The 12,078-nt window shown below is 43.6% G+C and overlaps 1 protein-coding gene across 1 annotated transcript in view; it reads right to left on the bottom strand.

Moving 5' to 3' along the window:
• Positions 1 to 10,431, bottom strand: part of NMU (neuromedin U) — a 36,800-nt gene extending 26,369 nt beyond the window's left edge. Inside the window, exons 1-2 of the mRNA XM_047854926.1 lie at positions 10,118 to 10,431; positions 2,862 to 2,920 (exon numbers count right to left, since the gene is read on the bottom strand). Of these exons, the coding sequence (XP_047710882.1) occupies positions 2,862 to 2,920; positions 10,118 to 10,226 (168 nt within the window). The 5' untranslated portion in view covers positions 10,227 to 10,431. The remainder of the gene's footprint in view (positions 1 to 2,861; positions 2,921 to 10,117) is intronic.
• Positions 10,432 to 12,078: the final 1,647 nt, after the last annotated feature.

Here is a 12,078-nt window from a genome sequence, read left to right as displayed (position 1 = left end):
CAGGCAATCAATGAACTGGAGGCTATCCAGAAAAGACTGACAATTAGGTTTCACTCATGCCAAGGTCAAAGAAATTCCAACATTTGTTGGTATGGGTTAACACTTTTACCAACTGGGTAAAGGCCTTCCCGTACAAGACAGAGAAGGCACAAAAAGTAATAAAAATTCTGCTTTATGAAATAATACCCAGATCTGGCTTACCTAAAAAATTGCAGATTAATAATGGTAAACGGCTGCCTTGACTCTTTCTCTATGAGAAACTCCTGACTCTTAGAAAAATTTTACACCTCAAAATAAAACAAACTGTCTGCTTATACTCAGCAAAACTCTAAATAATACCTCACAAGCATTAGATGATTTAAAAAAAAAAAGTGCTTTTAATTAAGTTAGGGCCAAACTCTTGGAAAGAGAGCCACCATTGATTACTTACTGCTCCTGCTTCTCCATCACCTGGGTTATGAGAGATCCCCTGACATACGTTGTTTACAAAGTCAGAGTCTCTCCTAGATTATTTGACAGGTTTGGAAACTGTAGACATTATCTTCAGATGGCATCTTGTTGGTCAGTATAATCTTTACTTTGTGTTTTTCTCTTTGTATCTGCTAATGTTTATGCCGCCTCATGCCTGCCAGCCTTCCTGTAAAACCATACTGTGGGCCACTCGACCGACCCTTGGGTAGACTCTAACTGCTGTACCCCCACACTGTCCTTATCAGCTTGAAGAAGCCAGAGTGGTCATCAATGTTGTTCCCTAAAAGCAGTTACAGGCCCTGCTCCAGGGGAGAAATAAATAGGGAAAGGGTTAACATTAGACAGGGAGAGATAGGGACCTTCAGGGAGGCAGCTGCAAGTGGGAGGCTGAAGAAGCAGATGGGGTTCTCCCTTTATAAAATCCTTTATGGGTGTCCTCTTCCCATTATCCAGTGCATAAGGGGGGATCTAAATGAGACAGACAATCTAACCCTAAGACAACAGATGCAGGCCCTTGGCTCTACGCTAACTACCTTACACCACTGGGTCAGGGAGCAATTACCTATGAATCTGACCACAGACGCTCACCCCTTTAAGCCAGGAGATGCAATATGGATAAAGGAGTAAAATGTCCAACCCCTAAAAACCCTCTGGAGGGACCCGTTCACTGTCACTTTGTCCACCCCTGCTGCAGTAAAGGTAGCCAAAGTGGGTCCCTGGATTCACTACAGCAGAGTGAAGCCAGAATCTCGAAAGTGGGAGTGCATTCCTGATCCATCAATGCCATGCAAGCTGACCATATGGAAGAAGCAATCTGCAACTCCAGAGGCTCTGGGAGACTGCAGCCCTGCTTTAGTCACTCCGGAAGCTGACTAATCTACACATGGCAGAAGCTGGAAGAATCGACGGTCCAGTGGAACAAAAGACTGTCTTTATTTTCTATATGTTTCCTTACTGTGATGCACTGTCACAACTAGTTTCTCACTATTATTGTGATTCGTGCTCTACTCTTTGCCACAGGATTGGCCAAGGCCGCCCTGGCCGGCTGGAAATGTGATGAGAGGTTTCTATGAACACTCACCTTCCTTTTGTGGATAGGATACTTCGTTGGTACTAACATGGGAAAACAATGGCCAGAAGAGACTAGAAAATTAGATCTCCACAAACCTTATAGTAAAACAAAGTGCCTCAGTCCTACTACCGGGGTTTGGTTCTTCAAAAGTGCATTTATTGGGAAAAACTGTCTTGTCTACTGGGGAAAAAGTTCATCGTCGTCTCTGTTAAAAACTTAACATGCCTAAGCCAAAGATTTTATAACTCAACTGTCTGGAAAACCCAATGTTGGGGGTTTCACCTTTCATCTCACCTTGAGCCAGATCCTCACCCCTTGTCTAACTTCTCTCATCTCTGAGAGACCTGGGACAATGTCAACGCAGCTATCAAATAGCAGGACCCAGGTGGACTATACGAGATATGTGGGAGGATGGCCTATATAAACCTCTAAACCAAGATGATGCTCTTTGACCCTAAATAGAGGGGTCCAAGCATCAAAGGGGGGAATATGGTAGGGTCCCCTCCCTAAGGAAAGAAAAAAAAAAAACTTCAAGGCAACCTGGCTATACAGGTATGTATGTGATAACATCCCTCACGACCCTGTAACATGAGACCACTTAATCAGACTGCATGTTTGTATGTTACCATATATGGGAGACAAAGAAGTAAAAAATATATAAAATAAAACTATGCCACGTGGTGTTCGGGGCTCTTTGGTATGTCCTTTTCCATACTTGTTGCTTAGTCTTCTTTCATTTTTCATCTTAAGTGAGACTTTTATAGACAGCATATTGCTGGATCTTTAAAAAAAAATTCAATCTGAGAATTTCTGTCTTTAAGTGGCATATTCTAGTATATTCACATTATTGTAATTACTCTATTATTAGGGCTCATTTTGCCATCTTGCTTTGTCATTTACTGTAATTGTTTTATTTTTTTTAATCTTTCCTTTTTTCACTTCAAAAGAATTCTGAATATTATGATATCAGAATGTTAATAAAATCATAGTTGTCCCAAAACTCAATTATATTATTTCATTTGATATTTTCAAAGAGGGTTAAAGTTTCCACTAATTTGGGGCGCCTGGGTGGCGCAGTCGGTTGAGCGTCCGACTTCAGCCAGGTCACGATCTCGCGGTCCGTGAGTTCGAGCCCCGCGTCAGGCTCTGGGCTGATGGCTCAGAGCCTGGAGCCTGTTTCCGATTCTGTGTCTCCCTCTCTCTCTGCCCCTCCCCCGTTCATGCTCTGTCTCTCTCTGTCCCAAAAATAAATAAACGTTGAAAAAAAAAATTTTTTTTTAAAAAGTTTCCACTAATTTGTATAAGGACAATTCTTTACCTCATTCCACAGCTGTAGTTCTTGTTCAGGCCGTAGTCCTTGAGATAATATTGGAGCACCTGAAATTAAAGTTATACTTGCATGTTATTTTTATTATATTTCTTCTAAAATTAAACATGTATATATAACTCATTTTTGGATGATATTTTTCATTTTGCCATACATCATTACCCTCCTATTTCAACTAGATATTTCAGCATTTGACTTAGTATGAGGGTACATAATTATTAAACAGCATTTCAAAGACATTACTCTTAAGAATGAATTCCTTATATGTTTACACCAAAACATGTACATGAATGTGCATAGCAGCATTATCATAATAGCCCCCAAGTGGAAACAATCCAAATGCCCATTCTCTGAGAATAGATAAGCAAAATGTGGTACGAGCACACAATGGAATACTATTTGGCAATAAAAAGAAATGAACTACTGATACATGCTGCATCAAAGATGAATCTCAGACATATTACACTAAATCAAATAAGCCAGAGGCAAAAGACCAAATATATGATTCCATTTATATAGAATGTCCAGAAAAGGCAAAGCTGTAATCATAGAAAGATTAGTGGCTGCCTGGGGCTAGGGGTAAGAACAGAGATTGACTGCAAAGACATAACAGATTTTTGGGAGGGGTCATGGAAAACCGTATTGTTGGGACAGCAGCATAGGTCTTGAAATCTACTTAAAACCCACTGAGTTGCACACTTAAAACATACATTTTATGGTATATAAAGTATATTTCAGTGAAGGTCTTTTAAAAAAGAACTACTTGTGGGAATGCAAACTGGTGCAGCTGCTCTGGAAAACAGTGTGGAGGTTCCTCAAAAAATTAAAAATAGATCTACCCTGTGACCCAGCAATAGCACTGCTAGGAATTTACCCAAGGGATACAGGAGTGCTGATGCAGAGGGGCACATGTACCCCAATGCTTATAGCAGCACTTTCAACAATAGCCAAATTATGGAAAGAGCCTAAATGTCCATCAACTGACAAATGGATAAAGAAATTGTGAATACTACGTGGCAATGAGAAAGAATGAAATGTGGTCTTTTGTAGCAACGTGAATGGAACTGGAGAGTGTGATGCTAAGTGAAATAAGTCATACAGAGAAAGACAGATACCATATGTTTTCACTCTTATGTGGATCCTGAGAAACTTAACAGAAGTCCATGGGGGAGGGGAAGGAAAAAAAAAAAATAAAGAGGTTAGAGAAGAAGAGAGCCAAAGCATAAGAGACTCTTAAAAACTGAGAACAGGGGCGCCTGGGTGGCTCAGTTGGTGAAGTGTCCAGCTTCAGCTCAGGTTATGATCTTGCAGTTCATGGGTTCGAGCCCCGCATCGGGCTCTGTGCTGACAGTTCAGACCCTGGAGCCTGCTTCAGATTCTGTGTCTCCCTCTCTCTTTGCCCCTACCCTGCTCGCGCTCTATGTCTCTCAAAAATAAATAAAAATGTTTAAAAAAAATGAGAACAAACTGAGGGTTGATGGGGGGTGGGAGGGAGGGGAGGGTGGGAGATGGGTATTGAGGAGGGCACCTTTTGGGATGAGCAGTGGGTGTTGTATGGAAACCAATTTGACAATAAATTTCATATTAAAAAAAAAAGAATTACTTGTTAGGCCCTTAATTATTACTGAAGTAAAATGTTAATTAGCTTCCACCCTCTAAGGTAATATTTTCTTCATAGATTCAATTATCTAATTCATGCTATGTAAATTATCTCTGTAAAAACACTGAGATAAGGGCGCCTGGGTGGCGCAGTCGGTTAAGCATCCGACCTCAGCCAGGTCACGATCTTGCGGTCCGTGAGTTCGAGCCCCGCGTCGGGCTCTGGGCTGATGGCTCAGAGCCTGGAGCCTGTTTCCGATTCTGTGTCTCCCTCTCTCTCTGCCCCTCCCCCGTTCATGCTCTGTCTCTCTCTGTCCCAAAAATAAATAAACATTGAAAAAAAAAATTTTTTAAAAACACTGAGATAATATTTATTATTCAAAAAAAAATTTTAATGAGAGACAGAGACAGCACGAGCACGGGAGGTGCAGAGAGAGAGGGAGACACAGAATCTGAAGCAGGTTCCAGGCTCTGAGCTGTCAGCACAGAGCCCAACGCAGGGGTTGAACTCATGCACCATGAGATCATGACCTGAAGTCGGATGCTCAACCGACTGAGCCACCCAGGCACCCCCTGAGATAATATCTATTAATATTAAATGTAATTACTACTCATTTTCTTAAATGTATACATTTCTGTTTAACAAAATCAACAATACATCCTGTTAGTAAAAGACTAAATTCTTCTAAGATCTCAAATATAACAAAATTAAATACTTAAAAAAATAAGCTGAAAGAAAATAATTTTTTAAAAAGATAGCAGGAAGTTAAGTCTTCCCTTGAGTTCATACAAATTTATACTATTATTTAAATTCTAATAATATTAACTGTTTATTAGAATGTAAATAATAGTACAAATTTAGCTACGTTTTCTGTGCTACCAAGCATTAGAAATAACTTACAGAGGTCATGTGGCCCATAATGGTTGATTTATCTCAGAACCTCATTGAATCCCCTTTCATAGAACAACTGTTCAAGGTGGGCAAATGGTCTTACATGCTTCTCAACTGTATAGCTCTCACCCTAGCACACATGTATATCTCAAAGTTTCTGTTGTCTGGTGTATATTACTCTGAGCTGATTCTGTTTTCAGGAAGGGAGAAAGCTGTGCTTCTCTACTTTTCGTACACAACACCTGGAGATCTTACTAAATGAGATTCTAATTCAGTCAGTCAAGGACAGGCCCAAGAGTCTGCATTTATAGCAAGCTCCCTGGTGACAATGATGCTGCTAGTCCACGGACAACACCGAATATCCAAGGGGGATAGAGCATTGCATTGTAGAAAGAAACATAAGATGCCTCTTTATTCAACAGAAATAAGCAGCTCAAACAAACATTTTAGGTCTAAGATTCTCTTTAACAAGTCTGAAAATTTCCAAAAGGGAGATATGGATATTCTCATGAAAACCATCTAAAAGGCCATCAGCCCTTTCCTTGCAACTGGGATGTGCGGCTTATGTACCGTTACCAAGACTGAATAAGAGGAAGGTAAAAGGAAGAGGAATGGAAGGAGAGAGCAGGATGGATTTGATGCGAGAGAAGAACACAGAGATTTTCACTCTTTAGATTCAGCCATCACCTGCAGGTACGTCTGATTTCTCCACTCATTATACCACTGTTCCTTTCTGTTTGACAGGGTGTTCCTGTTTAAAGAATACAATTTTATATTCTTTCCACGCCTGTCTGTCTCCCAACCTCTGACAGAAGTGGAAACTCCCACGTCCATGCTGCCTTACCAGCAACCGAGAGCTTGCCTACTTCTGTGCCCCCAAGCTTGCATGGGTCCCACAGGAATTGTCATTATATCTAACTTTGTCCCAAGCACTCACATAATCAAAAAGGGGTACTTTGTGGCTCTTACACAAAACATGTAAATACAGTCTCAGGGTAAAAAGGCTAGAGAAGCCAAAATTTTAAAGTGTTTTTAACTTATAGAAATCCACTAATACCCTATTACCAAACCCAAACATAAGGGAGAATTATTTTTCTTCCCTTTGTGTGTTTGCTAACCCAAGTTGAGTGATTTTTTTTCTCCCCAAGATACCCTAGATGTGGGCTTTATATTGTCAAATAGCAGTACTAGATACTTTCTCAAATATACTAAGAGTGCCATTATCTTCTATATCATGAAAACTGCACTGTTTTCAGTCAATCAGTTTTGAGATATTCATACTTTTTTAAAGTTTGTTTATTTTGAGAGACAGTGCAAGCAGGGGAGAGGCAGAGACAGAGGGAAAGAATCCCAAGTAGGCTCTGTGCTCTCTGTGCACAGCCCAATAGGGGGCTTGATCCCATGAATCCTGAGATCATAACGTGAGCTGAAATCAAGAGTCGGATGCTTAACTGACTGAGCCACTCACGCACCCCTTGAGATATTTATACTAAAGTACTACTAGTAGAGTGAAACCTTTAGTCTTATACAATCTAACTAATGCAAATAGTATGTATAGACAACTTTTGCATCTGTAAAATACAGCATCTGTAAGAGAAAGAAAAACAGACCTTTTTATTGGAGTATAACTGACATACAACATCATATTAGTTTCAGGTGTACAACATGATGATCCTAAATTTGTATATATTGTCAGATGATCACTACAGTAAGTCCAGTTAACATCCATCACTATATATACTTGCAGAATTTTGTTTTCTTGTGATGAGAACTTTTAAGACTTAGTCTCTTAGCAACTTTCAAATATGCCATACAGTCACCATGCTGTACATTACATCCCCATGACTTATTTTATAAGTGGAAGTTTGTACCTTTCAACCCCCTTTACCCATTTCACACATCTCCACCTCCCATCTCTGTGAACCACCAATCTGGTCTCAGTATCCACATGCTTGGTTTGATTTTGTTTTGTTGGCGTTTTTTGGTTTTGTATTTTAGATTCCACATCTATGTGAGATCATACAGTATTTGTCTTTCTCTGAAAAATAGACTCTATTATAAAAGTGGTGCTAATTTTCTTTTCTCACTGCTAGCACTTAACTAGCGTAGGGTTTTGAAGTGAGAAATTATTACTGCTGACTTAATTTTAAGGATTATTCAATAAGTAGGGATCTGAGTAGGAAAAAACACATCTTTTTTTTTTTTTTGGTAAGTTTATTTATTCATTTTTGAGAGAGACAGAGAGCTAGCAGGGGAGGGGCAGAGAGAGAAGTAGAGAGAGAATCCCAAGCAGGCTCCACACTGTCAGCTTGGAGCCCGATGCGGGGCTGGAACTCACGAAACGCGAGATCATGACCTGAGTGGAAAGGAAGAGTTAAACGCTTAACTGAGCCACCCAGGTGCCCCCACTTTTTTCTTTAGTCTCAGGCACTTTGATCACTTATAGTCACAGGCCGAATCGAGGTTTGATGCAGTTATCCAAACTGTGCCCCCTTTTAGGAAATCTTCCTGATTTTAATAATGTTCTCTGGATAGCGAACTGTTTCCATCCACCAAATCTGTGGCTAGCTCTTTATATTCTCAGTACTGTTGCATGCTCTGCTAACTCATTTTGCCAAGGATGCTCCACTTATTGGCACTATTTTATTTTCCTCTGGCTTTGTGACATCTGTTTTGTTGTTTTTATTTTTTAAAAAAATTTTTTTTCAACGTTTATTTATTTTTGGGACAGAGAGGGACAGAGAGAGACAGAGCATGAACGGGGGAGAGGCAGAGAGAGAGGGAGACACAGAATCGGAAACAGGCTCCAGGCTCTGAGCCATCAGCCCAGAGCCCGACGCGGGGCTCGAACTCACAGACCGCGAGATCGTGACCTGGTTGAAGTCGGACGCTTACCCGACTGCGCCACCCAGGCACCCCTGTTTTGTTGTTTTTAGATACATCATCTTGTTTTCTGCATAATGATTAATCTTGGTAGATTATCTCTCGGTTTTGGTTATGTACGTCACGCTTCCCCTCCTGTGCCATTTTTAGGGTCTCGGGACTAGGGAAGATCACACTATGTTTACCCTCTCCCCCCTCCATCACATTTTGAAATATCAAGAGCAGGTTAAAGGGGAAAAGAGATACAAAATGGTAGTGTAGGGGGTCTCTGTACAGTGAAAAAGGCATCTTGTCCCTATTGAGAAATACTGGGGATATTTTTGGGATGATTGACCAGCCAGCAGATACACTCTTTGTGGAAATAAAACCCAAGACTTGTCTTTTTTAGAAAGCAGCCTTCCACAGTTTCTGCTTAATCACCAGCAGCCTGAAAGCTCCCTGCCTCCCCAAAAAGCAGTTATCTCCAACTGATGCAAAGATCACTGTAGGCACATAACATGCAACATGCATGGCAAGTACATTTGCTTTACAGAGAAAAAGACACTTTTAAAACTATAATTATCTGCTTCCCTAATAAAGTAGATAAAGATTGCCATCCAAATTCTACCACTAATTCTACTACTAATTCTAAAAATAAAAAATATTAACAGTACTTTGCATGAATTATGCTGTATCATTGCTGGCTATGTGATGATGGAAAAAGTTCAGGTCTAGCCTCTGACTGCTTAGATTTCATAGCCAAATGCCCTCGTTTTTCAAGCAGGAGAACCCCCTCCCCTACCCCCTTCTTCAATGCCCCCAGGAAAGGAAAAAAAAACAAAACAATGAAAGGTCAGCAATAAAAATAAATACATTGGAAAGCAAGAATAGCTTCAGTTTCTCCACCTCTAATTGAGGGCTGTTCTGTATACTCTGAAAGGTCCCTGCAGTTATGGTTTCAAGTCCCCAATATTATGAACAATGATGAGATGGTCTGCCCACCTTCACCTCACTGACAGGAGAGCGGAGGGAAGCTAAAAGAACCTTCTGCAGAGTTAGAAAATTCATGGTTTTGCAGGATACTTACTAGCCCTGGAGGGGACTCTGGGAGCTGGGAGATAAAGGATGATCTATCAACGTACTTGGAAACAGTAACTTTTAGGAGATAGGGAAGTGATCTCCCCTTTCGAACACGCTGGGCTCAGCCCTACCTTGTCTTCCGAGCTTCAGACATCCCTCCCTGCCTTTGCTTTCGCTTTTCCCACTTCTTTTTTCTAAGCCACTTTTTTTCACTATGCTTTTTCCTGATCTGGTGCGTCAAAACCTAGAAGGCACAAAACCCCACTAATTTTCCCTTCTAAACGGCTAGAAGGGGGCCTGTTTCACTGCTCAGGATTATCTGAACACAACAGTAGCTCACTCACCAAAGATGATGAGCACGCTCCAAGTTTACCCGGCATCAGAAGGTCAAGTATCACACTCTACTTTTGCTTCAGCCATCAATCCCTCTAGTTATTGTAATGAAAGGGAACGCATTTTCATTTTTCACTGTGTTAATTTATTTACGTTTTCACCGGCCACGGACATCCGCAGGGCTAGGGGGCCCTACAGATTTCCGCCAACTGCAGGCTGCCCGGGGTCTGGGGATTTCGGACGAGCGGGGACCGCGCTCCAGCCGGGCCACAGGCACCCGCGCCCTGGCTGCCCGGTGGCGAGACGCGCGCCGGTCGTCAAAGGCGAGAAGCGAGGGAGCCCCACCGCACGAGGGGAAAGAGAGTCCCAGCAGCCAACAGTGGAGGCGAGAAAGGGAGGGAAGAGAGCGCGGCGAGTGGTCAGGGGAAAGGCGCGGGAAGCGGCGGGCGCGGGGAGCCCGGAAGGCGCGGGGCGCGCTTACCAAGGCAGGTGCCCGCGCAACAGGCGAGCAGCAGCAGCAGCAGGGGCCGGGACGCGGCGGCCACCTGTCCGGCGGGCGGCCGGGGGCGGCGGTTCGCTGCTCGCGGCATCTCGGCGCTTGGCGGCTCGGAGCTCGAAGCCTGAGCTGCGCGGGTCAGCACTCCACGCGGGGCCCTGGCAGTGCCTCTGCGTCCCGGGCGCGCTGCTCGCGGGGCTCCGCCGCCAAGCTGACCTCCCCGCGCGCCGCCAACTTTTAAATCTCGCGGACACGTGGGCTGGGCCAGCGCGGTCCCCACGCGCGTCACCTCGCAGCCCGCCGCCCCCGGCCTCCGTCGCGTCACTGGCCACCCGCTGCCCGCCCCCGACGCCCCCAGCCGCAGCGGGACCCGCCCCCGGCCAGAGTTCTGACTCAGGACAGTGCGCATTTTCGCTCTGCCCGCCCTCGGGCCTCTGGGAGGAACAGGGAAAGAAAGCGGTGCAGGTCCGTTCCCTTCTGGCAAGGATTTGAGTGGGAGCCAGAGGAATATGGCAAACCAAGAGGCTCCAAGAGGATGGGATCAGGGTTTTCAAGTTTGCTGGTGACGACGCTCTCTCGTTTCTCACGTCTGCCTGGGACGCCCCTTCTTCTCCCCGGGAAGCCTTCTCTGTCCCAATCGACTGTGACTGTGCGTGCCTCCTTTCCCAGAGCCCCAGGGGCCATTTCTGTAGAAACACCTCTGTCCTGCTCACTAGGACATCCCCAGCTTCCAGCACAATGCCCCCGTGCATAAAGAGCAGTACTGGTTCAGTGGTGATTTTGGCGTTCCCCAAACTCCTGCGAGGTCTGAGACCATTTAGGGAAATGCAGTTACCTGTTAACGAAGATCAAGAAGAAAGGATTGCTGGGATTTGACCACACATACATTTCCAGTAGGTCTGGAAGGTCTCTGGCTGTCCTATGGATTTCCAAGCCTAAGGTTACTCCTTTTTCTATGCATTTTTCCTGCTGTCACTCCCTAGCGGTTGCTTTTTGGTTTCTAGGGTGATTGGACCTCCGCTACTATGCCCCTCCGTATATACTTTCCTTTACTTCCTAAGTGGAAAAGTCCAGGAAGCATCCTCCAGGACACTGGCTGACACTGCTTTAATTTCCTTCTACAGAAAGAGGAAAGACTGATCTCATTTGGCCTCCTTTTGAGGTCCTTTTGAAAGGAACACAGAGGGAAGGGTAGAAAGGAAGTACATGAACATTTCTTAAGGGACATCTTTCCATGCTGTTTAATTTAACACTCATAGCATCTCTGGGATATAAAAGTATTATGACTCTCATTTGCTGATGCTCGGAGATATTAAACAGTCTGCCCAAGAATACCAGCCTGTGAGGGAGGCTGCTCTGTGAAGATGTTTCTTCCTCTAAGTCGGGGACTTCAATGTATTAGACACGCACCGTGCAACCCACTATAGACAAGGCATGGCCTTAAAGAGTACAACATTTAGAAACAGGTGGAACTTGCCTGAAGAAAATGAGAACTTGGTAAAGGACCCCAATTCCTATTCAAATAGCTGTATTACCAGGCAGACTGGGATAGTCAGAAACAGTGAGGCAGGACTGCAATTCTGACAGGTGAAGTGGAAACAAAATAACCACTACCTTTTTTCAGTTCTTTATATTCAGGTAGCATGTGAGCAAGGTCAGATTAGAGTCTGGTTCAGATTCAAGGATTGATGAGAATAGATTTGATTCAAGATTGCTTATACTTTGATTTATCCCCAAAGTAGTGAAAAGGTAGTACGGAGGATGTAGGCTGATAGGGGTGGCTCTGATTCTCCATGGTCTTCCTTGTGTTTCCTGGAGGCACACTGAAAAATCTCTGGTCTCAGCAGCCTGTGTGGGGTGAGATGTCATTGAGAACAGAGATGCCTGAAAATAGTGGGCTCAATGTTTCTTATACCCCCCGCAGATCAGTAAAGGAACAACTCATG

This window comes from Prionailurus viverrinus, chromosome B1 (genome assembly GCF_022837055.1).
Source record: "Prionailurus viverrinus isolate Anna chromosome B1, UM_Priviv_1.0, whole genome shotgun sequence".
Classification (NCBI taxonomy): Eukaryota; Metazoa; Chordata; class Mammalia; order Carnivora; family Felidae; genus Prionailurus; species Prionailurus viverrinus.
This window is presented reverse-complemented; position numbering and strand designations above follow the sequence as displayed.